Below are 25,097 nucleotides of genomic sequence, written 5' to 3'. Positions count from 1 at the left end.
ACAAGAAATGTAAAACCTGCCAGCCAACACTTCTTCACCTCCCCCACCGTAACTACACCCCGCAACAGGACCATCACCATTCCTGGATCTTACAGCTGCACCTCCAGAAATGTAATCTCTCATCCACTGCACTAAATGCCACGATAGAAAATACAGAAGACAAACCAAACAACTGCGTACCGGAATGAACACACACCGGAAATCTATCAGAGACAAAAATACCCAATTACCTGCGGGTGCACACTTCTCACAAGGCAACCACTCTCTTTCCAACCTCTGTTCTAATCCTCAAAGGGAATTTACAAAACACCTTTTATAGACAAGCCTACGAACTTCACTTCATAAATCTACTGGGTGCAAAAAATAAATAAATAAATAAATAAATAAATAAATAATCATGGACTAAATCTAGACACTGGATTTATGGCACATTACAACCTACCTGCCACCCAATAACCCCAGGTAACCTGTCTGCCAGTTATGTTCTATCAGCAGGTCAATATCCCCTTCCCTGCACCACCACCACCTGCCTGCCTCACACCTATTGTCTCCCATCCCTCTGATCCTCACTGCCACGCATTTGCATTTTCACAAACCTACATTTTGCATATTGGCTTGTATTCCATCCAGGAGAACACAAAACAACAGGAGACTCTCCCCACGTCTGAAGGGTGTTTGTGCCCAAAAAGCTTGCAAAGAACAATTTTTCCAGCTATTCAGTTGGTCTAATAAAAGATGTTCATTTACCCAAAGAACCTTGTCTGCCTGTGTCCTTAGACCAACACAGCTACAATCAACACCCCCTGTTAATCCCAAGTACCTTTTCATCAGTGACTGACAGTCCCTCCTGTAAAGTGACATGGGATTAAGAAGTGGAAAACGCCAGGTTTGTGTTCCCTAAAATTCTACTGAATTCCTGCAATACAACTTGTCCCCAGAAAATAAAAGTTAAAAAAGTTGCAGGAAACAAGTCAGAGGTCTGCAGAATTGTATTTGGCATAGTCCATACCATCAGTTTTCAAAGGCTTTCTATTTCCTCAGCCAACACCAAAGTAAGTTTAGCTTCCGCCCTCCTCCCCCCACCCATTTTCCTTTGTTGTCCCAAAGGGGTCTCTTCTAGCCAGCAGATATCAGCATCTAGGGGCAGAACAGTTCAGTCCAATTCTGACCCAGAAATTCCAACAGGAAAAAAAAAAGTTATAGAGTAGCACTGGAAACAGCACAAGCCATTTATAATGTGCTGCATACTGCTTGCAATTTGGACAAAATCTGAACTAGATTACCTCTGAACTAAAATCTGAACTAAAATACCTCTCTCTAAAAACCGCATCTACTTCACCCTCAGTATACAAAACACATGATTATAGTGATTCTGATTCACCCCAACCACCACCAAAAAACACACCCTGTCAAGCTTCACATCCAATGATGCTTAAATATCTCACATACATTTAAAAAAAAAAATCAAATCAACATACACGTTTCACTTGAGGTTCTGGTGTGAACATTGCCCTTATGTGTGGAAACACTAATTTTCTATGACATACATTCCTTCAGAGCAATTCAATAAAAATGTGGGTGAAGGTTTTACAAGCAATAAACAGAACAATCAGTCTTAGTCAGATGTGGAAGATTTAAGAAATGCAGAACCCAACCAATGAACAGCTTCATTAGGCCTTTTCATAATTAAATGATATTGCTAGAGCTGGAATACAGGGAATGTTCGCCCTGAAATTAGAGGCATTCGTCATTTTACCACCTCCGTATACCCTCTGCCCATCAGTCCATACACCTTGGGACAATGAACCAGCCAAAAGTTGAAGTTTGAAAGCAACCAGAGAAATATTGCATCGCTTCCATCCATCTTGGGAATTCTTCCCTTTAAGTGCTGCTTCCCTCAAAAGTTATCTTTGCCCAAAAAGTCTAGGGCAAGAAATACATAAATATTCAACCATGACGCAGAGGCAGAATTAAAGTCTGATTTCTTGCAAGCGAATTTTCAGAGCTAGAAATGGGAGTTATGCTATTTGTATGGGAGGCACAACATTTGCTGGAAATTCTTGGGCAGTCTCAGTCCTTACATTACTTAAAGAAGGCACAGCAGGCTGGTTTTTAGAGATGTCTAAAATGTTAGTCTTATTTACTGCTTCCACAGTGGGACCTTCAGAAATGTGCCATTATAAGCAGAGAGAAAGGAAAGAAACCCAGGGACGATGTTAAATCTCTTAAGATTTTCTGCATCATAACTTTCAGGAAGGGCCACTATGAGATATCAAGTAACAATTTTATTGTACCCATTTCCCTTAGTCAGCATACACAATCAGCCAGAAATGCAGACCTGCAAAGATTTATACCACCCAACATGCTTCTTCCTAAACAGAGCTCCCACCAATTGGAAACAGTGAGTGACAAAAATTAGGAAGTGTTTGCCTACCTTTGCTTTCGTGAAAAATTTGTGTCTTAAAAGTTCAGCAGCTGTTGGTCTATTAATAAGAGGGAGGAAAAAAATGGTTATAAAAGCTGCTTTTGAAGGCAACTGACTTGTGGCTTGCCCCACGATTGCAGCCTGCTTACAACAAGGAAAGCCGAGTAAAGTTCGCACCCTTACAGTAGAGTTGGCCTTTTCTTTAAAACACATTTCCAATAGCACAAGGCAAGCTGTGGCTCTGGTTTACCCTGCTTTAAAAAGATAAACTTGTCAAGAAAAAACTACTCACATTCTGATGCTGAATTCAAGTATTTCAAGGTATCTATTTTTTTTTTTTTTGAGAGATCACAGAGAAATGTCCTGCGTCAAGTGACAATGAAAGATCAGACTACCATGGGAACAGTGCAATATTGATGTTGCACCATTAAGCAAGAGCTTTTTTTCTAGTTCCATTAAAACCAAATGAGATGATCCATCTTTGCCAAATGGAAAAGGTCAAAAATCAGGAGGGAAAGAAATAAAGTTAAGCATATTAAGTGCTTGAGACGTGGGAAAGCAAAGATGTAGTCAAGGGTTCGCAGGGGTTTTCACAAGCTGCAAACCTCTGTGAAAGGATAATTTACACTGCTGAAAGAAATATAAGCAATTGTGTTTAATAGTGACACGCTGAAGTTAAATCCTTACTAGCATTTTATTAACTATAGTATTACAATTTATAATATGCTAAAAGAGAGCTGAATTGGGAAGCTCCTGTTCCTAATTAAAACAGTGTTACAAAACACTCCTCTCCTGTTCACTCAGGGTATACCAGGCTTCTACAGCTGCAATAAACTCCGCAGTGGGGGTGTAAATCTGTGCTGGTACTATCTTTGCCATACAAGCTGTTTCCTGTAGGCAGACCTCTAGCTTCCCATGAGAGCAGTGGGTTTATACCTGCACAGAACAACTGGCAATATTAGAGCCTCAGTTCCTCGAGTGAACACCAAGCTGTTGATTACTGGCTGCTAACCTGCATGCTCACTTCAGACTGGTGGGTGTTTGTGGCAGGAAGGAGAGAAAAGTATGCGATGTGTGAAAAAGCGGTAATGTTTAATCCCAGTCCATGTGAGCTCTAGCTCATCATGTACATGATCATGCTGTTAAAAAAAAGGAAGAAATGAGAGTCAAACCCGGAGGAACTGGTACCACCCTCTGCCTGGAATCCCATCAGGTTCATTAAGCATGTCAAGTTTAGTCAGTTATAAAAAACTATGCCATTTATATCAAGGCTGTATAGAGCCCTAAAGCGACGCTCCGCTGTACTGGGGAATCAAAGAGAGCCTTAATTATAGTGCTGTATGAAAAGCCTAATCTTCCCCAGCCATGACCTGCTGACTCCGGGGATGAAGAGGGTTTATTTTTAATCTCCATAAATGCTTATGCTTCTTTACCGTGTGGTTTATTAAAAATAACCTTCATATTTTGGAGGATAAAAAAAAGTATGATTCTGTTTGAAAAACTTCTTTCAGAGCAATTTATGGAGGATGTAAACCCAAGGGCTTCACCTCAAAGATGCATTTCAGTTCAAGCCTTCCCTTCAAGATGGGCTGTTACCAGCAGCCACTCTGCACTGAGCTAGCAACCTAGGGAAAGGTTGGGGGGCAGAGGAGGCAGGCGACCCAGAGCTGGCGATGGTTAGTGAGCATTCCTAGATTAGAGCACCGTCATAGCTTTACCTGTAGAAATGTGGCCTTGTACCAGAGAACTTGACTGAGGCTTTAAAAGTTACCACCAAACAAGCCAACAGTAATAACCTGGGAACCATAAGCTCATGTTCTGCTCCACTTCTCACAATGCAGAACAAACTTGCTTATTTGCAGTGAGTATGACTTAAAACCCAGTGCATCTGGACATTTCAAAAGGATATGTATAGAGAGAAGACCAAGGGAAATCAGCTGCCAACATTTTACCTTGCTACTCTCCATAAATAAATACTCCTCATAATTAAGCTAGTTGATCCATCCCTGTTTTTATGAATTTAAAAACAGAAGTTTATCTGAAGAGCTCCTCAGGTAAATATGCAGCAGGCAACCTGTTATTACTGAGACAGAAAAAACCCACTGCAGTTTTAACCAGATGCAAGATGGGAACTACAATGAACTCTCCAGGGGGTATGATACTGGGGAACAGTGGCCTAGATGGAGCCGGTGTTACTTCACCAGGGACATGTGCATGTCTAGCCACTTGCACACAGTGCTGAATAGTTTACCTTTGTTAATCAAGAAGGATAGCAAGGAAAATTTACCATTACACAGCAAGCCTTCTGTATTCACCTGCAGCTCAGAGACTATAGAGGTATCTCAGGCACAACAGCTTTGAAGACCGAGATGTGCTGGGTTTTTCAATTATGTGCGTGTGTGGAGGTAGCGATGGGGACACCCTTACCTTTTCTCTGGGTCCTTCTGCAGGCACGAGGAAATCATCTTCCTAAATGATTTCCCATACTTTTTCAGCATTTCTTTATCTTGCACTCCAGTCTCCAAAGAAGGGGGATCGTTCTGTAGTGTCAGCATTAACACCTGAAAGAATCAAGTCCACTGTAAACGTCTGGGGGGACCAAAAATTCTCCTGAAGAGCCAGGTGTTAGAGACGGCACTTGTATAAACGCCCTGCAAAAAGGCAGAGTGAGGCTTTCTGCCGATGCTCATCATGACCCCTTACACTTTAAAAAGATACAGGCTGCGGGATGAATGCCAGGTCCGGGCAAATGTCTAGGTCAGCCACACCAGCATGGTGCAGCCTCGAAGGAAGGCAGAAGGGCAACAGTTTTTCTGCCAAGCCTACTCATTTGTGCCTTGAGATGGTTCACGCAAGACCTTAGGTTCAAATGTTCTCTCCTGATCTGCCCAAAGGTGTCTCTTAGTCTTAGGAGAAAGTGGGGAGCCAGTCAGAAATTGTGTTAATTATTAATGCAAACAGAAAGGCCACATGGAAGATAAGATAAACTCGTGCTCTCACCACCCCATGCACCTGCCAGGTCAAACTGATTTCTTCTATTCAACTCAATGCAGCAAAGGCATTCGAAATGAAAGAAAAAAAATTGCCCTTGCTTCCATTTTCACTTGTCATTACTGTTGTACAGACTATGCCAATTTTAGAAAGAGAACCAGCACACAATATATTTGAAGACATTTCTACAGCTGTAAAACAGCAATGGCCCATCAATTCAGACAGAATTATACAGGCTAATGAAAATGGAAGTTACATTTTCTAGTGACAATATGAAAATAGAAATTGCTGCCTAGTGACATTTATAAACAAAGTCTGAACTTGCAGTTTGAATGCAGCGAGCCCAGTCCAAAATAACTGGTGTAAAAATGTTACCAACCATCTACAGTCGAATGGGAAAGTACTACTGACAACAGCAGAAGTGGCTGATCTGAATTCATGGCTGCTTTGTTACGAACATTAACTGATCTGCAAACAGCACAGCTGTTCAAGACTTTGTCTATGCATGAAAGTCGGAATAATTAAGTGCGTCTATTAAAACGAAACTGTTCTTAGGAAAATGTTTTTTTCATTAAATACCACCTGACAAAACCTGCCTAATTCAGCACTAATCCTGCCATTTTTGCAGAAATTTGACCAGCATTGTAAAGCAGCAATACAATTTCCAGCCACAGATTTGACAATCTGGAGTGTATGAAGCGGAATAGGCCTGTCTTTTGTTCACCAAATGCATCTGATAAAGGGATCAGCCTGTTACTTGAACAAAGCGCCCATCACACAGAAATATTCTGAGGTCCAAAGGCTCCAAAAAGCACAATCCATCATGCTGTATAGCAAGAGGCAGCTGTTACAATGCCAATGCCACAGATCAAGGATGAAGAGAAAACATTTTTCAGACAATGCAAGCAATGGGAAGCGAGAAAAGAGTTTGTACAGCAGGAACACAGGGAAGGAAGGGACCTCCTGGACTACAGTCCAAAGCCCTAGGAAACCATGTGCATCTTAAAAAGCGGTTACTTTTGTCCTCATTCCAGACCACCTCTCTCTCTTCCAACACCTTCCTTCTGCATTGCTTCATTTACTTCCATCATACCTTTCCTCAAATCAGGTTGCATGTAGAAAAGCCTTCCTGTTTTGTAAATGTGGATTTAAACAAGCAAAAAGCAAAACAAACAAACAAAATTAAAAATCAAACCCACTGCTCTCTATCCAAGCTGCTCCATTACTGCACAAGAGTAGGTTTGGAGCAAACCTCCCCCAGCCTTCAGCAATCCCACCTAAAAAGATATTAAATACGCAGATCCTGGACTCCGAAGATGTTGTTCTAAGTCACCCTTCAAAATGGTATCCAGCAACAAGACCCGCCAGAACCTATAACAGGAAATGCCACCTCTCCAAGTAAATTAACCAAGTCACCCACCTTGAATACCCAAGGCTGAGACCATCAGCTCATCTTACTTGGGCTACTCAACAGACATGAGATCAACTTGCAGCCTCCAGCTAGGCTAATGCTCCAGCCAGTCACATCTACAGCATTATGAAGGGCAAAATTCAAAGTTCTGAAAACTAAGATATGAAGAAGCAGCCTTTACTCTTCCCCCCTGGGGCTGACAACAGCCTATGGGAATGGTCCGCAAGAACTCAAATGGCATCCACTCAGTTAAGATCTGGGCGTGTTGAAGTAGAGAGGGATTACTGGAAACAGTTTGGCAGAGCTACGACTGATGTTCATCTGGATGGGCCGTGTCCTTCTCTGGCAGTGTGAGTCCTAAGACCTCCTTCCATGTGTGGGTACCTGGAGGAGTCCGGTATGCCTTAGCTCAGGAGTCTTCTTGCCATGCCACATCAACCGTTACGAAGAAGAAAGCATTTAACAATGGACAGGTGAAAGACCAGTGGCATCATGTACATAAGAGTGACGGGACTGTAAAACTTCATTGTTTCCGTGGAGCAGGCTGACAGTTTGGCTGAAAAGCAGGTGCGTATACAAGTCCTGTTCAGTACAGTTCAAAGGCAGAGTGAGCATGTGAGCTTGGGGCATTGCTCAAAGTGCAAGTGTGGCAAGAAGGTAATACACTTCCCCACCACACTCAGGTGTGGCTTGAATACCCACCCTTGAAGGCACTGCCTTTCAATTTTGCATGTCCTGGTTTTCAGAGCACAAGGAGAACGTTGCATTGCACTACTGGGGCACAGCTCGCATGAGGGGGAAGGGAGCAGGTCTTGCCCATCCTTAGAAGGACAGTCTTCCAGAGCAGAGTGCATATCTGGCAGTAGGGAGTGTGGTTCAGACACTCCCAGACAAGCAGGGACCCCGTGATGCGGGTAAGGAGGGATGACCATACTGGCTCTCCTCTGATGCACAAAAATAAGGAAGAGGGCTGGAAACAACCAGAACCATGGCTCACAATGGTGGGTGGGAAAAGAGATGCAAAGAGACAGGGTCTCGGGTCCCAGCACACACTGTTCTACTCCTCCTATCTCCCCAATAACCCGTATCAACCCCTCCTTCCTTCCACTATAACCCACCCATCCCCAAATACCCACCTTCCACCCCCCTTTCCCTCAACCTTACCCAAAACTATTCTTCCTCATTCCACTGGTGCTCCATTAAGACCCCTGCACCTCCCCAAACATCATTTGTTCTCTGTCCCAAAACAGTATGACTGCCCTCTCAACCTCTCATGTACTCGCATTACAATTGTCCCAAATAATAATACTTGGATTTGGGGCAGATGGCAGCAAGGAAACAACTTGCTTTCCTTCTCTCTATCTCCACTGGCCCAGTTTGTCCCAAGAAGAACTGAACTGAACTGAAGAACTGGCTGAGCACACACCAGGTTCAATGGCCACTGCATTTCCCCCTGAACCACCCAGCTCAAAGAAAACAACCAAGCAACAAAGTCTCTTATTTCATGATGTTGGGATTGCACCTGTATGAAACATCTTCTCAAATTTCTCTCCCACAAATGCTAGCGAGGTGAAATGTCATATTTGGGGCAAAACCCAAGCCATGGCTTCATTCCCATGCCTGTGCACAAGTAGCAGAACCTGTTTTAAGAAAAGCTGGTTTTCGTAGGATCTGTCTCTCAAGAGCCACCTGCTCAAGTCTGGCCAAATTCAGAGCACATACCCCACCCTGTATGATCCTGTGACATTTTAGAGTGCTTCAGTCAGCCGATTAAACACAGGGATTTAAAATGACTTAAAAGGCCACAGAGAGGGTTTCTTCACTAACTACAGCAGCATCGGCACTTGGCTATCATCACTCCTAGGCTTGACTTCAGTGGATTCCCCTACACAATTTTATACCAAAAGGATAATCTCTGCATATATCCCATACTGATTCTGGTGACAGACACTTCAGTGCTGGTGCAGAGAAGTTACAAGCACCTTAAGAAACCTGTCTATAGCAACCAATGCCAGAGTTTATGGGGAGATGAAGGGGAGAAATGATATGATAGGGAAAGAAAAAAATTAGTGACTCCTTATCCAGATGCCTTATCAGATGCTGTTGATGCAACTGATTGTTCTCTAGTCCACCAACATCTGGTCTGCTGCTTTTATAGAAGGCAAGTGTGAGACAGCCTTCACAGCCTCTACAGAGAAAACATATGGATCTGAACAGAACTATTCACTGTTGGAAGCCCACACACAAGTAAAGCAGTTTGCTTAATTTTAGAAACCACTTCCCCATATGCCTTGAAAACTACTGTTTTCTGGCGTGTCACACGTGCAATCATGAAGGGAAGTCTAATAACTGGGCTGACAGCTTCCTTTAAAACGGCCTCAAGAAATGCTAATAATACTGCTTTGTGTCAACGTGAGTAATTGAAGATCATTGCTCACCTTCATTGGTGGGTATTTATGATACGGAGCGGCCCCCGTAGCTAGCTCGATAGCAGTGATTCCAAAACTCCAGATGTCAGCCTTGAAATCGTAACCTCTGACCTGAAAAACAACTGACATTACTACACACACACCTTACATTTTCTCCCCCACACCACCCCAAGGCATGCAATGGAGCTTGTACATTTTTCCGGTCTCTTTTCTTTATCCTCAAGTGCTCTAGAAGACATCTCCCATTAACTCCAGCTGGTGTTGCAACCATACCCAGAGGAAAGACATGCCTTTCTTCCTCCAAGTTCCTTACTGGCTTCACTCAGATGGTACATCAGGTAGACCACATTTGTGGCTCAAAAATGGCTCATATATCACCAAACAAACAATGGTTAGAGCCATGTGGTCCAAAGGCATGGCCTTCAACTGGGCTTTGGCTTCTGCACCAACCTGGAGAATCATTATACCGAAACAGACAGGCACTGCTAGGAAACGGATCGCCAGCCCCGTCACGTGCCTCGCTAGCACCTTCAAGGCAACTGCTCGAGTAACTCGGCTATAACCGCTTCCACTCCAAAAACTAGTCTGAAAAATGTTGCATTGTAAGTCTGTGCCAGCCTCCTGACAGATTCCTCCCTTCTGTTTAATAGAAATCATTAAAGACCTAATATTTTGCCTTCTGTTCAACTGTCTTCCACTTTAGTAGGCATTAGCACTTTCTGCACTTGAGGATGCACAGGATGGCTTTGTTCAGTAAAGCTATCTAGTATTTGCCTTATTTTATTTATTTATTTGTTTTTAAAAAAACACAAATTTCATATGCCCTCAAAAGTCCTCACTAGAAACAGATTAGGTGTTGACATCTAACTAGCTTTCTCCACTGCAAAGAAAAACACACTTCAGCCAGAGCTATAAAAATCCAAGCGTTTTGCCCAATTGGAATTGTTTGCTCTTCCTGCTTACTGAACAGACGAGAACAAACTGGAAAAAGCCAGTAGGCTCAAATTTCTTAGCGCTAGATAAAGCAATACTGTATATACCCAAATCCAAGATGACTTTGGATGTAAGCCAACACCCCAGTTTTTAGATTCTACACATGGGAAATCTATACATTTGTTAGCATTTTCCATAGTTTACAATCTAATTATTGGAAGCTCGTCTTAAATTCATCCTCCCCACCACTGCAGCAATGGACAGCAGTGGCAGGGGGACAGGCAGCCCCCACCACTTGCTCCCATTTCAGTCTGCCTCCCCTGACAGTGTCTACGCCCATACCGCCTGCTCCCTGCAGCCTCTGCCTGCCCCCCGGAGGTGCACCGCTCTGGCCCCATTCCCTCCTGGACACAGAGCACATGCAAGCTCAGCAACATCCTGAGCTGAAGCGGTTACTGCCACGTGGTCAGGCAGGGACTGGAGGTTGCATGTGCCCCATGCCCAGGAGAGAATGAAGCCAGAGCTGTACCTGACAGCAAGCAAGGGAAGAGGAGCAGAGGCTGCAAGATTAGATTAGAGAAGAAAAAATTTCTTGTAAACTTCTGTGCCACAAGCTGCCTCATGCTGCATATGGAGCAATAAGGGCAGAGAATTAGATTTAAACTATCGCCAAAAAGAAAACCGGGAGCAAAGTGCAGTGCTAAACTTGTAATCGTTGCACACATCCTGCAATATTTTAACCACTTGCAAGTTTCAGATGTATTATAGCAGGGGTGGCCAATCTGTAGCATGCCTGCCACAAATGAATGGGGGTGGCCTCTGTATGTGAGGCATACTGTATGTGGCACAGACTGGCGAGGGAGCAGGAAACAGCAGCAGATAGGGCAGGGAGCAGAAAGAGGAGTAATGGACTGGGCAAGAAACGGGGATTGGAGTGGCACTCGAGGACAGTGTGGGGCTTGCTTTGTGTCATGCCTAGTATAAAGCACTGGTCCTCCTCTGTACTATATAATCACTGTGTGCAAATATAAAGCGGTTAGCAATTTTTCAGAATTCTAGAAACCTTGATTTTCACCCAAAACACAACAATAACCTTAATTTGTTTATATTTCATGAATTTAGGCCAGCAAATTTTACTCCTTATCTATAGCAAAACATGACTATACTTGGAAACTGCATATTTTGACTGACAAACAAGAAATGCTAGGGTATCACATGTCTAACTGCTATTAAAGAACATTTATGACCTCACAATAAATTTAAAAAATGGGACATGTTTTTTCTGTGCAATCAAGGATATACACTACTTTCATTTCTGCCTTTTAGCTGTAATCCCAGAAATAATGTTTCACAGTGATACCTGCTGGAAAACAGCAGGATGCTCCCAACAGCCTTTGAAAGTCCATCTCCCACTTAATGACTTGTTTGCCATTTAATTTCTTGCGACACACTTACACTAACAGCCTGCACAAGGTCTTGCAAGCCTCCAGGAGTTGTGCCCCAATAAGAACCACTAAATATTTGCAATCAAAGTCTTTTCACTTTCATTACATGACTCTCCAGGGTAAAGACCTTTGTAAAACAACTTTATTCTTTCAGGTTTCCCCTCTTAAATCTCTTTCCATGACTCTCCACCACAGACACATGCGGGCAGAGTCAAGAGAAGCCCAACTGAGTGCTGCTACATTTTGACCTGCTATTCTACATCCACTTAGGAAAGGGCAGATATTACTTCCAGTACCTGTTGATTGGCAATTTACAGAACAGCAGGGAGAAACTACAGGCTCCTGTTAAGGCCTCCACAGCTGTGTCAAGATATACAGATGCCAGCTAGGCCCTCGGCAGGGCTGGAGAATTTACCAGGCCAATAAGTTCCAGGTGCATGCATGTGCACATGTGCATTCTTCCTCCCACATCAAACCAGAAGCAAGGAAAACAGACTGGCACTTGTTTAAGGACCAAATATGACCTTCCACCCTGCCCACTAACCACCATTTTAATTGAGCAGCTATATTCACTGAATCAAAACTATCACCACTGTCTGGCTGAGGAACAGCCCCGGATCTCATCAGCTGTAGGTATGAATAAGAGTGGATGCTAACTTGTACGTAAGTGGTAGGGTGGCCTGCAACCGAGAGTGCTCAAATTTGTCTGCAATGACAAGGTGGGTCCAGAATTATACTGCACTGTAATGAAACTACCCATGCTGAACTGGCTATGGGCAGTGGCACCCTCAGAAATATTCACCATGGACATCCATGTGAAGCCAGGCTTCCTCAGCAAGAAAGCTTTTCATAAATAATGTAGATGTGTTGCCTCTTTTGCCTCTTAAAGTGTTTGATCCCTGGTAGAAATATTTACCTGTTCCATGACTTCCGGTGCCATCCAACAAGGCGTGCCCACAAAGGTTTTTCTCACTTTATTTCTGGTAATATCACCACCAGTGGCTAAGAATGCGCTAACACCAAAGTCTGAAATCACAAAGGGAAACAGGAAAATTTTTAGCAAAGAAAGCATCCTGAAGGGAGGACATATATATTCTCAGCTATGGCTTACATTCAAGATAGTAACATTTTACAAAGAGATTTCCAAAGAACTAAGAATGATCAACTGAGAGAAGTTAGCTAAAGAACAAATTTTCATCATCCAAATGATGGAGATACATGATGACATTTACTCCAGGATAAAAGTAGAGAGGACAAACAGCATACAGCCTTTTACCAGTGTGTCACCTTACTTGGGTGTAAAGTTACTCCTCAAAAAGTGAGACGTGAATCAGTGAAATCATGCTGCATCTCAGCTGTATATCTGCTTCTCCAGTCTATTTTTTCCACAGTAAACTAGATCCCCACTGCTTAGTGATTAGAAGCTCTAATGTCACCTAGCTTGGAAGAGCTGATCACGTGTCTGCTCTTCACTACAAAGCAAATCTAGGGCAAGTTACTGTAGTAATTGTGCCAAGTGTCCATACCAGAGATGAGACCTGTCTACTTGAGTCCATAGGGTACATAAAACTCCCTTTTTCGTTGTGGATGTGAGCCTGAGTACAGTGCGTTTTCTCACTCCGCAGCAAATCCACCAGCAACATGAATAGCAGATTCAATACACACAATGAACAAAGACAAGGTGACCCCTACACTGTAACCAAAATTCAGATATCATGCCTCCAATAACCTTCTGTTCTTCAATCCTCTTTTGTACTTGTATCAGCAAGTACAGGTATGATCCCAACTATTTTTTGCCCCTTCCCAGTCCTCCTCTGTTTCTTTTCCCTTTCTGTGTCTGCACTCATCTTCTCTCAAGTAACTCCCCACCAGCTAGGGTTTACTTTCACCAGCTTCCTTGAGCTCCTAATGATATTATAAACATCACAATAAGATGAATAGGGGCAGACATGGAGCATATGCCTATTAACTTTCTTATCAAGGAATGCAACTTGCTTTAGTCCAGATGTCCCCCGTATTCTAGTTGGCATCACCGCTCTCTTTTGAGGTCAATAATTCTCTAACAATAACGAGGCATGAACTCAGACTACAAAAAGTTATTTATCCTAAAGACTTCCTGAAAAAACGTGCACCCCTCATCTTGGATCTATCCAATATCTGTGCTTCTGCAACCTCAAAGATATAGCTAGGAGCTTTATTTTGCGCAGTGTGCAGAGTCAGTAGAACAAAACAACACCGATTTGTATTCTGTCCAACTGGAATGCTCTCCTATCATCAGGACCACTAGAATATTACATGTTCGAATAAAGGATTAGAGGTTGTAAATTCTGAAAGTATCACTGGGACCACATGATTTCATCATGCCAACTGAATGGGCAACACTTTTCTTTTAAACGCAGTGCTCCCAAGCCAACTATATTGTTAATTACTCATCATGTCACTTTAAATTAGGTACTTAGGTACCTGGAGCCAACAAGCAATTCCCAAACCAGTGATAAAAGTGATGGTGTTACTGGAATCAAACAGTATTTCCTTATAGCCATCTTGGACTGGCATAGGAAATTCTGTACTGAGAGCAAGGAAGGGCTGCTACAAACAATCCTGGCAACATAACAGTCGCTGGTCCGAAAAGATCTAGGAAACGTTCCCTGGGATGAAGGGACCACAACAGAGGCAGAGAAGAGCCTTCCTAAGCCCTTGCTCCAGGCTGTGTGTTTAGCTTTCCTGTTCTGGACCGCTTGGTAACAGAGCACACAACCACACCGAGAGAGGAAGACATACAAGAACTGCCTCAATTGGTGCATGTATACATGGAAAAACTAGACCCAAATGAAGAAAAAGCCAGTTAATGTTCCTTTAGACTTGCCCTGTTTTTATCTATATATGTTTTTAAATCCATGCTCATCTGTTTATTCCACAGAGCCTCAAAAAAGGCCAGCTCACTACATGGACAGAAGTGCTGCACCGCTAACAAGGGGGGTGGGGTGGGTCTTGCTGAAGTATTTTGGTCCGTGGTTCTACCTTTGCTACCTGGGAGTTGGCAGCTCCAGAGATGATCGATGCTGTTTCGATCTCTCAATGTCGAATTGTAGTAGACAGTGGGGGGGGGGGGGGGGGGGGGGCAGGTGACAGCAGCACAGTGGCAGACGGAGCATGGAGCAAAACGCAGCGCAGCAGATCAGGCAGCAGAAGGGGATTGGCATAACTTGAAGAGGGCACAGAGCTAATCTGTGGCACATCTGCCACAAAAGGTTGGCTCCCACCGTCTGAGTTTGGACATATATATTTGGAGCAGTTTCCAAAAGGTACCAACAGTTGTAATTGTTACACAGACAAGCCAGGGTGGCAAATGTTTCAGAACTGTTCCCGTTTTAATACAGCTTCACCCAATATTAAAGCTGGGCCAGTTTTGCTACATTTGTATCATTCACCTCCTGTTCACACATAACAATTAGAAACCAACTGGTACTGCCTTTCTGAAGCTGCTCCAGTATGCATGTCCATAACCCTAATGAATCGCCCACTTTGCAGTCTATAACAGTGCTTCCCTTTGATATCTTCCAACCAACTATTGACCAGTTCCTGCTCCGCTTAACTTGCAAAATCTGATACGGTTCCACAACAAGATATGATAAAATTAGGTGCATTTAGTTTAAACCACAGGATTTCTAATACGATAAAATCATCCTGGTAAATCACTTGCAATGCCACATAGCAATTCAGATGTTTTTCCTTTATCAAAGGGTTCTTATGAACCTGTTGTTTTCAAATGCAGTAGCAATTTAAAATTCTAGCAATAGAGTTTTATCTTGTTTTAGAGAAGTTTTCACATACTCTGGGCACGCATTTTAAATAAAGCGCATCACAATACGGTAAGATTATCTTAGCTCAAGTTTCCATGCAGTCATTTTGAGAGTAAAGGAAATGCCATTCAAGGCAGAATTGTTCTGGCTTTAAAAACACAGGCTCTTTAAAGCAGTGTGCAAGCGCACACATCACTCGACACGTTTCAAATCAAATACAAGACAAGTTTATAAAGCCCATCTTGAAATACTGCCTTTGCGTTTGTCCTTTGAGGTCACTAGAAAGTCTTAGTGGAATTCAATTGGATTCCATTATATGGTTGATTTATTCAATGTTTTTCCAATCAATTTTACTCATTTCCAATTGGCTGAAACAGGCCAGTGCAAAAACTGTGCGCACTATTGTTTTAAAGCCACCACCATAAGCAATCAATTTCCTGAAATGCCATCTTGCTACTTTTATTCACTTCCCGCATTTAAAGAAGAGTGTGTACTTATTCAAGAAGCATCTGTAAAACATTAACTAAAATCCTACCCACGAGCTAGAATTTTATTTTCTCTCCTGAGAAAGGAGCAGCTGCATCACTGAATCTGCCTGGATTCCTGTAAAATAGACGTGCGATTGGATTCATTTCACTGCCAATGTCAAACATGCACCCGGAAGGGATGAAATTGAACCTGAATAAAAGTCTATTTTCAACGCCAATGTTGTCAGGACTCGAGGGAGCCACAGGAAATTCATGGGATGCAAGATGCCTGACAGACCAAGACAAAGGGCAGATAAAAAGGACAAGATATATGGTGCCAAGATTTCTTGCCTTCTTTAAAAAAAATGTAAGTAGTAGGCAATTATTGTAGGCTGATTTCTTTTCCTCTTTAAGTGCTGCTGCTTTTACACGGAAGCAGAGGAGAAAGTGCAGAGCTGGATGATGCATTCACAGTCTACATATTTAATAGTCTGCATATATAAGACCTTTCCCGTTCCTCCACTGTCCCACCTGAGCCTTCCATAAATAATCTATTAAAAAACTTTATAAGCAAGCAAGTCGAGCATCACAAAGTCCTCACATCACCCCAAAAATTTCATTTTTTTTCTGACCGTCAGACTACATGATAGAGACTGGATAGGCATCTGGCTGGGGTTACTTAACCCCAGCGCTCTTTTCTGCCTAGAGCAGGGGGTCGGACCTGATGATCTGCCAGGTCGCTTCCAACCCTAGAAATCTATGTATGACCTATCTTTTAGTTAAGAACTTTAATTATGGAGCCTTAGTGAGGGATAGAGAGACCTCCAGTGATACAACTGTATCATGCCTCTACGCCCAGCAATGCACCTATAAAAAAATAAAATAAAATACCACACAGCATAAAAGCCTCTCATCTCAGACACTGCACAGGAAGAGTTTCAATTTGCACAGCTGTGGAGCTTTATAACAAACTAGTCTATTCTGGAAGTGAACAGCATGAGCCAACTGGGTTTCATGGAAACTAACTGCATTAGACAAGCTGCTGCATTCTGCTGAAGCCAAAATAGTGTTTAAGGGCTTCAGCAGAGTTAATCAACACTGTTCAATGGCTAGAAAGACCTGGATTACTACCGTGGACAGTAAAGGCCCAACACCTTTCCACTAACTACTTGCTAAATATCAGCAGCATCAGTTACCACAGTTGCTGTGGGGATCCAAATGCAATAAGATCCAAAAGGACATCAGCATTTCCACACTTCTTTAGCAGTGATGCCCCTTGCATTTCTTAGTCCAAATCTCCAGGACTTCTGAAGAAGCCTAATTAACTAATGCCCTTCCTCACCATCCTTTGGCTGCTTCTGTGGAAGCAGAATTGGAGATGGCCTACTCAACTGGATCAGATCAACGATATTACCCAAAGACCCCGGCAGCAAGATAAGTTTGGATACGTTACAGAGCAAAGATATTGCTGACATGTCGCATAACTCACTAGAAGCAGCTCTGTTCATGTGGGTTTATAGACAAAATGGACAAAAAGATACTCCAGATTCTGTCTAAATTACCATAATATAACCAACGTCCTACTGTTACTCTACATCACATCTTTTTTGAGGGATTTTATATAGTCATCAATGAAAGTGTAGGCTTATGTTTGGAAAGATGCCTAGCATTCAGACACCCAATCTGTCAAAATACAAATTGCTGCGGCAGTTCTAGCAATCCATACTTTTTTTTTAATGAAATAAGAAGTCTAAGTGCTGGAGCGAACAGGAATCAGTTTAAACAATTCATCAATCCAAGTGGGAGGTGCTATGACTGACTTGCAACAGGTGCCGGTGTGTCTATAAGTGAGTCGCTAACTGAAATAGATTTTGACAGCTTACGATGCTGAGATGGTTCATTCAAGGCACAGGAATCAGCTAGTGAAAACATCTATCCCCTAAAATGCCCATTCCCAGCCGAAGTGTCATCTTAAAAAAATACAATAAAAAATATCATGCATCTAACCTTGAAAAATGGCCACAGCTAAATTGAAACTACATCCTATAACAATAGTAATCTGCCATTGGAAAACATGGATTATGTGCTAATTATGATGAGATCTGAAGTCCAGTACCATAAAGGCTCTCATTGACTTTAACAGGCTTTGGATCAGGCCTAAAAAAACATCAGATTCTACCGGAGCGTACTATCTTAAGAAACATATACTGCCTTCTAACCAAACCGAAACAAAAAGTTATTTCTAAACCTGGGTAAGGAAGATGCTATTTCCCAAGGAAACAGGCAGAGGTGCACAGCTGGAAAGACGGAGGTATAAGCATTTTGAAAGAGCCAACAGCTCAAGTGCTTCCCCTCTGCTGCCTTGCATGGTTGATGCCCAGGGACAAATAGCTCTGGTCTTATTAAATGCCTTCCTGTTACAACCTCAGAACTTTGATCGCTGGAGATTATTAAACCTGCCAAGTGCAAGAGAAAGCACAATTTACAGATGGAGAATCAAGTCTGGAATGGTAAAAGGCAAGCAGTTAGACAAAAGTTAAAATCTGTATTTTTTGGCCCATCCTGACCACTCATCTAACCGTCTTTAAAGGACAGTAAATGTGTAGTGGGACTTGATTTACCAACACGAATTTGCTTTCCCAATACTGAAACAGGGGAAGCTGGGAACTGACAATTCTAGTTATTTCCAGAAATTGAATGTCAAGGTTAAACACAGCTAATCACTGCTATGCACATTATTTCCAATGTGAACTGTTTTTGCAATAATCTCAAAAGTGCATCCACCAAAACCAATACCATGCCTTCACCGCCCTCCCTGCCCAAAGAAGCTTTGGACCTTCTGATTCTCAAACAAGGTCAACAGTACTTTAATAGAACGGACCTCGACATTGCACAAGTTTCAGAGAGGGCACGCGCAGCTAACAAGATCAGGTACAAAATGTGCCCTGAAAGAAGCCGACTACAAAAGATTGGCTATCTTTGTAACTACAATTATACTGCACTACATTAGACAGGCATAATGCAGGCAGATCATTAAAGATTTTCATATCAATGGCAGGAGAGTTCTGGAGGCTAAAGCAGATCACAAGCTGAGTATGAACCAACACCATATGGAGATGTATAAAGAGCAGTGTCATGAGGAAGACATACAAAAAGTGACTCTTCTGCTCTACTCAGCACTGGTTAGGCCTAAACCACAGCCCTGTGTCTATTTTTGGGTACCACACTTGGAGAAAGCTGAGATTTAGCTAGAGAGATTTCAGAAGAGAGCAACAAAAGACATCCTAGTTCTAAAAAAAACAAAAAACCCCCAAAAACCCATTAACCTGCAAGAAAGACTCAAAAATGGGTTTGTTAAATCTAGGGAACAGAAGATGGGGGGGAGGCAGCAAGTTTTCCAACGTGTCAGAAGATGACTGCCAAGAGGAAGGTCATACACCGTTCTCCACATCCACTAGAGACTGGACACGTAATAATAGTCTTCCATCACAACAAGGGAGAATTAGGATAGGCAGCAGGTAAAACTTTTGGGCTGTAGGATAACTAAACACTGGAATGACTTTCCAAGGGGGACGATGGAATCAGTCACTGGGAGTTAAGAGCAGGTGAGACAAGTCTCTCTCGGGAATGGTTTAAGTACAATCGTTCCTGAACTGGGGGGCACGCAGTTGAACTGAAGGATTTCTTTACCTCGCTTCCAGGCCTGTTTTCTATGACCTGTACATATCACAAAGCATTTCATTTTATGCTCCTCCATGGCTCTTTAAAAATGGCTTGAAGGCAACAAAGATAATAGTCTCATTTTACAAGTGGGGAAATTAAGACTCAGAAAAAAACTTAATCAAGGCCAGGGTCACATCAGCCAATGATGAATTAGGTCTTAAATCACGATGCCAGACAGTTGGCTTGGCCCACTATCACAAGAGCTCTTGCACAACTCCTTAGCTTTTCCAAGCTTCAATCTGTTAAGATATAAAAAGGGGGTGGCAATGTTGAACCCCATGTGGTTCAGTGTTTGCAGACTGGTATTTTAGTGCAATGGATGATGGGCACTCAGAAACAGACTCATTGTCAGTGAGCTGGCATGAATGGATGGAAAGTTACACAAGTGTTGCCCAGCCCTCTATTTTATAAATAGAAAGAAAGAGGCTGGGCAATTTGCCCAGTATCAATTAGTGAGTCGGATGCTGCCCAGGCTGTTTGAAGGCCAAGCCTACTTTAACTACTAGGCAATGCTGCCTATCTAAGCCGAGTTTGCACAAAAGTTGCATTTTAAACTGCTTAAAACATGGCTTAGCTAAAAAGTCTCAGGGACAACAGCAGTCTTAAAATGAAGGTCTGCCAAATGGGAGAGGGAGAGAGAAACAATTCGCCTTCACCATAACACACATGGCTCTTCAACATACTTGACTCTACTACAATTCAACATTAAGAGATCGATGACAGCTTTACATGTGATAATGCAATAATGAAGAGCAAGGGGAACGATGAACTCTGAACCTGCAGCCTCTGTTGAATGTGAGCACCAGACGTGAGTTCAAGTAAAGATGTCAAACTCATTTGGCCCTGTAGGCTGGATCTGGACTATGGGGCTTCTCACAAGCTAAGACAGCCCACCTGAACTCAGGCAGCCCTCCCTGGAAGTTAACACCGCTGCTGCTTCCCCAGATGCTGCACTGGGATCCGAACAGAGATCTCATTGCAGAAATTCAGCAGTGAGGCCAGCACCCAAGTAATGCCACAACCCTGCACCTCCCCTAGAAAGAAGTGCCACAGGGCAGATGACCTACCTCCACAGGCCAGATCTAACACCCAGACCACATTTTAGACACCCATAAGTTAGAGCATTGGTAAAAGATTCGGGGCATTACTCAGGCCTACTTTTATTCTACGTTGGGAAGAGGTTTGCCACTAGTTATAGTACTGTAGCAAGATGCTTCTGCCTGGACAGCTTATGCTGGCTCCCTGGAGTCTAAACATCAGTGCAAAGACAGCGTTCCAATAAAAATACAGTAATTACTTTGGAAAGGCTGGAATATAAAAGAACGCAGCTATCTCAATTTATACCACAGCCATGGTCAGAAGACTGGCAAACAATGGTATCTAGGAAAGCAAAGATGTGTTCCCGTAAGTAGATTGATATCAGTCTAGTATGCAGAACTCATGCAAACCTCTATGTGTTACAACTCCCAAATACCCAATGGTTTGCCACTGGGTCCCAGACCCAAGTTAATACTTCTTCAAATAAATAAAAAGTCAAGTTTAGGCAAACTGGGCATCTTTGTGTCTGCTACCGGCAATGTTATGGCACTGCAATGGCACTGCCTGGCAGTTATGCACTTCAGAGGCAAAAAAGGGGTGGGCAGTTAAAATTAGCAGATTCACTTACAAGTAAAAGAGAGAGGCTTTGTAAAAGCTCCATGTTTTTGGAGGCGGCCATGTGAATGCACAGCAGTCATACTTCCAGCAAATGCATCTTGCAACTTCCAGGCTACACCTCCAATCTCCCATCCTAATTCTATTACTTCAGCTTGCACTTTAAATTCAACCCGCATTTGGCAACTTAAAATTACAAACAGAATCTGATCAATCAAGAGAGCTTTAGCTTCCTCGCAAGCTTTTTGCAGCTGCATCAGCAAAAATGGGCTTTACTTTGGATGCTGGCTGCTGATACCAGTGGTTAGAAGATGCTCCTACTAGCCAGGATACCAGATTAAAAATAATTAGATTTTGTATGAGGGTAGAGGCTCAGGGATCCAGCAAGTAGCAGGGCTCCATCGTGCCGAGTGTCCCATGCACAGAGACAGCAGCTGTTCTGCCCCACTGAATTTACTGTTTAACCTGAAATGAGATGCGACAAGCTTCCCCCCTACAGTTTGATGGGAGACAATAGGGTACCAAAGATTAGACCATACCTCCTGCACAACCAGAGATTTATTTGTGGGTTGACTGAATGTTTTTGGAGGAAAGGAAGAGGATTAATTTGTAAAGTAAATGAGATCAATTATCCCCAGCTGACCATTATTATTTATTGGATGTTATTTTATGGTCTGTGAGCCAACTTCCACAGGGGTGTTGTACAGGTTGACACTGCCTGTACATTCTTCGGCTGCTCAACACTTTCTGAATAAAAGTAGCTTTCTGCGCAAAACTGAGGAAACTGTGCCGAAATTGAAGCACTTCACACAACAATTTAATCAAAATTGGACCCCAAAAAGTCACTGACATGCTTTTCTGTTTACTATCGTTAGTAGTAGTAAAAAAATTAGAATGATGATTTATGGTTCTCACATTAAAAAAAATAAGTGAAATACATATGCAGCTGAAAAAGCTGTCTGATAAGGTTGTTTTGATGGCATTGAAATTATTTTTTTTAAAGATGAAAAAAAACAGTTCAGAGAAATGCAGACACTTTATTCCAAGACAGGCTGGAGGGAAAACCAGGACGCTGGAATTTCCCACAGAACTTTGTGTTTTGATCAGCTCAGCATCATTCCCGGTATTCAGTCATAAGTGAGTTTCCTTCAGACTGACATCTGCTTTCACAAAGGGGAAAGCACTCTCTGAGGATGACCTTGCACTGCTTAGCTGTTGCCGCAAGTTTATTCCATGAAAGGTCCTAAAACAGGTCCTTGCATCTCTTTATAGCTATGCCTTGTAGGCCAAGTAGAGACAGTCAAAAAGCCCAAGGCTGAATCAATTTAATCTTTGCAGGTTAGTCTAAGCTACATAGACTGAACCACTAAGCAAGTGAATGGACATTCAGTTTTGATTCTGGAAATGCAGCCATATATGTCTGCAGCGGCTCAGGCTGAAGCTGCAGGAAGCTAAAGCACGCCTCCCCGCTCAGCAGACAAGCTTGGCCAAGTCTAGTCCACCTACCCTGGGGGGGCGGGGAGAGAGAAGGTGCAAAGCATCCTGGGATGCTGGGAGACTCTTGAGTTAACTTGCATCTGGAGGGGGGATCTGGGATAGACATTCAGTAAACCAATTTAACCTAAATCATTTAAGTCTGATACTATGTCCAACCAGGTTCATCTTAAACCAGTTTTGGCGACTTTGAAAGTCGTTTATGTGCACTGAACTGCTGCTGTGTACATATTTGACCTGGTTTCTGTCACTTTTACCAGTTCACGTGTAATTTCTCCCCCTAGTCATAAAGGGTATTGCAGAGTCAAGTTTGTATAGCACATACAGAACTAAATTCTGGATTTTAGTGTGGTGAAGTTGGGCTTCTGAACACACAGATGAATCCAAAAATTATTCTATGAATATAGTTACATCCAGATGTCCCATAAAATGCATCAAACCCTATAATATCCTAGGCAAGAGATTTTAACATAAAATTAGGGCATCTGCTCAGCTTAAAAACTTCCTATTGCTCTATTGAGAACCCTCCAGCAGAGAAGAAATATATCCTTGAAGCACCTATCATCTAAGCACTTTATAAACATTAAGCCTCAACAGCCCTGTGAAGTACATAGATATTAAGCGACTTGTTGTTCCACAGGCCAGGAACAGAAGTAGCAGCTCATTCCCAGAGCGCAACCACCATTGGCAGCAGCTCCCCAAATAGAGGGAACCTCACATCCTGCGCAGCAATGATCCAAACTGCTGCATCTCAGATCATTACTGAAACGTATCATAAGCTCAGATGCGAACAAGACCATACCCAGTTTACTATCAGCTGCTACATGGGATGAATTCCTTGTACTTTGTTAGAACACAATAGCAGGCATTAAAAGACCTGGGAGCATTTAAGGAAAAGCAGAGCTATGCCAGGCTTCACACAGAAGCCCTGTGTTTCAAAGCGCTACACTATTTTGGACCCAGGCTTCTCTTCTGCGCAGAAAAGCAGTGCTCTGCAATATTGCATCATACCACCTTGCAGCAGGGGCAACAGCTAAGTAACACTCTTCTAGGTGTTACTTCTAGGTGCCCAAAAACTTGGGCATATTGCAGGAAGATGCAAGCAGCTGAGGGTCTGTCAAAGAGACAAAAGGTTAGAGAAGTCGTAAAGTGGGGAAAAAAGGGATATTTCCAGGTGAAAAAGGAGGGTTAAGAGTCAGCTGTGCATCTCAGAGTGCCAGATCTGCACCCTTACCCCCAAAGGTAGGTGTTAAAAAGGTTGAATAGGCATTACAGGACAGTGTGGTTCTGGAAGGACAGGGTCAGGGAGGAGCTCGCATCTGGATTAGAACATATTTTGGCTTCCTCCAAGGGGGAAAAAATAGCACACTGGAGCAAGACGAGTAAGAGCAACCACACATTCTCCAACTTTGTCCACCAAAATCAAGTTGGACTAAATTTAGACTGGCTGACCTGCTCCACCGGGCTTTAAACTAAGCCCATTGGAGGACAGGGGGACTACCGCCACTGCTGGCCTGCTGAGCAACCCTTGTAAAGCCAGCAGGCCAAGGCACTTAAGGGAGCCCACCCCTGCCCCAGCCCTGGTACAATCTGTGGGCAAGGCAAGAGCCCCCAAGGGGACACTTGCCTGCCTGTACACAAATGCCAGGAGCTTGGGGAACAAGCAGGAGGAGCTCGCCCTCCTGCTCAGTGCAAATAATAATGATGTCATAGGGATAACAGAGACCTGGTGGGACTCCACCCATGACTGGACCACGGGTATTGAATGGCTTTACCCTGTACAGGAGGGATCATGTAGATAAAAGGGGCGGGGGTGTAGCTCTCTACGTCAAGGAAAGCTACACATCCCTGCAAGCTGATGACCCTCTGGGTTAAAATCTCTGGGGAACATGGCACAGGGGACACAACGGTGGGGGTCTACTACAGACCTCCCACTCAAAGTCCTGAGCTTGACCAGGACTTCGCCCAGGAACTGGCTGAGGCTGCATGCTCCAGGCCCATGGTTGTCATGGGTGACTTCAAATTACCCGGACAGATCGTGGGAGGATCACTCAGCAAAATCCGAGCGGTTGCAAAGCTTTCTCTTGTGCGTAGATAACCTCTACTTGACTCAAGAAGTCTATGGGCCAACGAGAGGCAAACTGCTGCTCAACCTGGTACTGGCTACTGGGGATGACCTAATCAGTGACCTAGTGATCGATGGGAAGCTGGATGACAGTGACCATGAGCTGATCACCTTCATCATCCGCCGTAAAGCTGGCAAGTCAGTCAGCAACACAGAAGTCCTTGACTTCAGGAAAGCCGACTTTGACAAGCTCAGGAG

The 25,097-nt window shown here is 43.2% G+C and overlaps 1 protein-coding gene across 1 annotated transcript in view; it reads right to left on the bottom strand.

Moving 5' to 3' along the window:
* OXSR1 (oxidative stress responsive 1) overlaps positions 1–25,097 on the bottom strand; it is a gene marked incomplete at its 5' end in the record, with an annotated part of 109,239 nt that overhangs the window by 22,605 nt on the left and 61,537 nt on the right. Inside the window, 4 exons of the mRNA XM_019530093.1 lie at positions 2,435–2,483; positions 4,853–4,986; positions 9,266–9,367; positions 12,551–12,660. Coding sequence (XP_019385638.1) covers positions 2,435–2,483; positions 4,853–4,986; positions 9,266–9,367; positions 12,551–12,660 — 395 coding nt within the window. The remainder of the gene's footprint in view (positions 1–2,434; positions 2,484–4,852; positions 4,987–9,265; positions 9,368–12,550; positions 12,661–25,097) is intronic.

The sequence above is a fragment of the Crocodylus porosus genome, unplaced genomic scaffold, assembly GCF_001723895.1.
Source record: "Crocodylus porosus isolate Cpor-Errol unplaced genomic scaffold, CroPor_comp1, whole genome shotgun sequence".
In the NCBI taxonomy this organism is placed as follows: Eukaryota; Metazoa; Chordata; order Crocodylia; family Crocodylidae; genus Crocodylus; species Crocodylus porosus.
The sequence above is the reverse complement of the archived record's forward strand: the minus strand, read 5'-3'. Positions and strand labels throughout refer to the sequence as shown.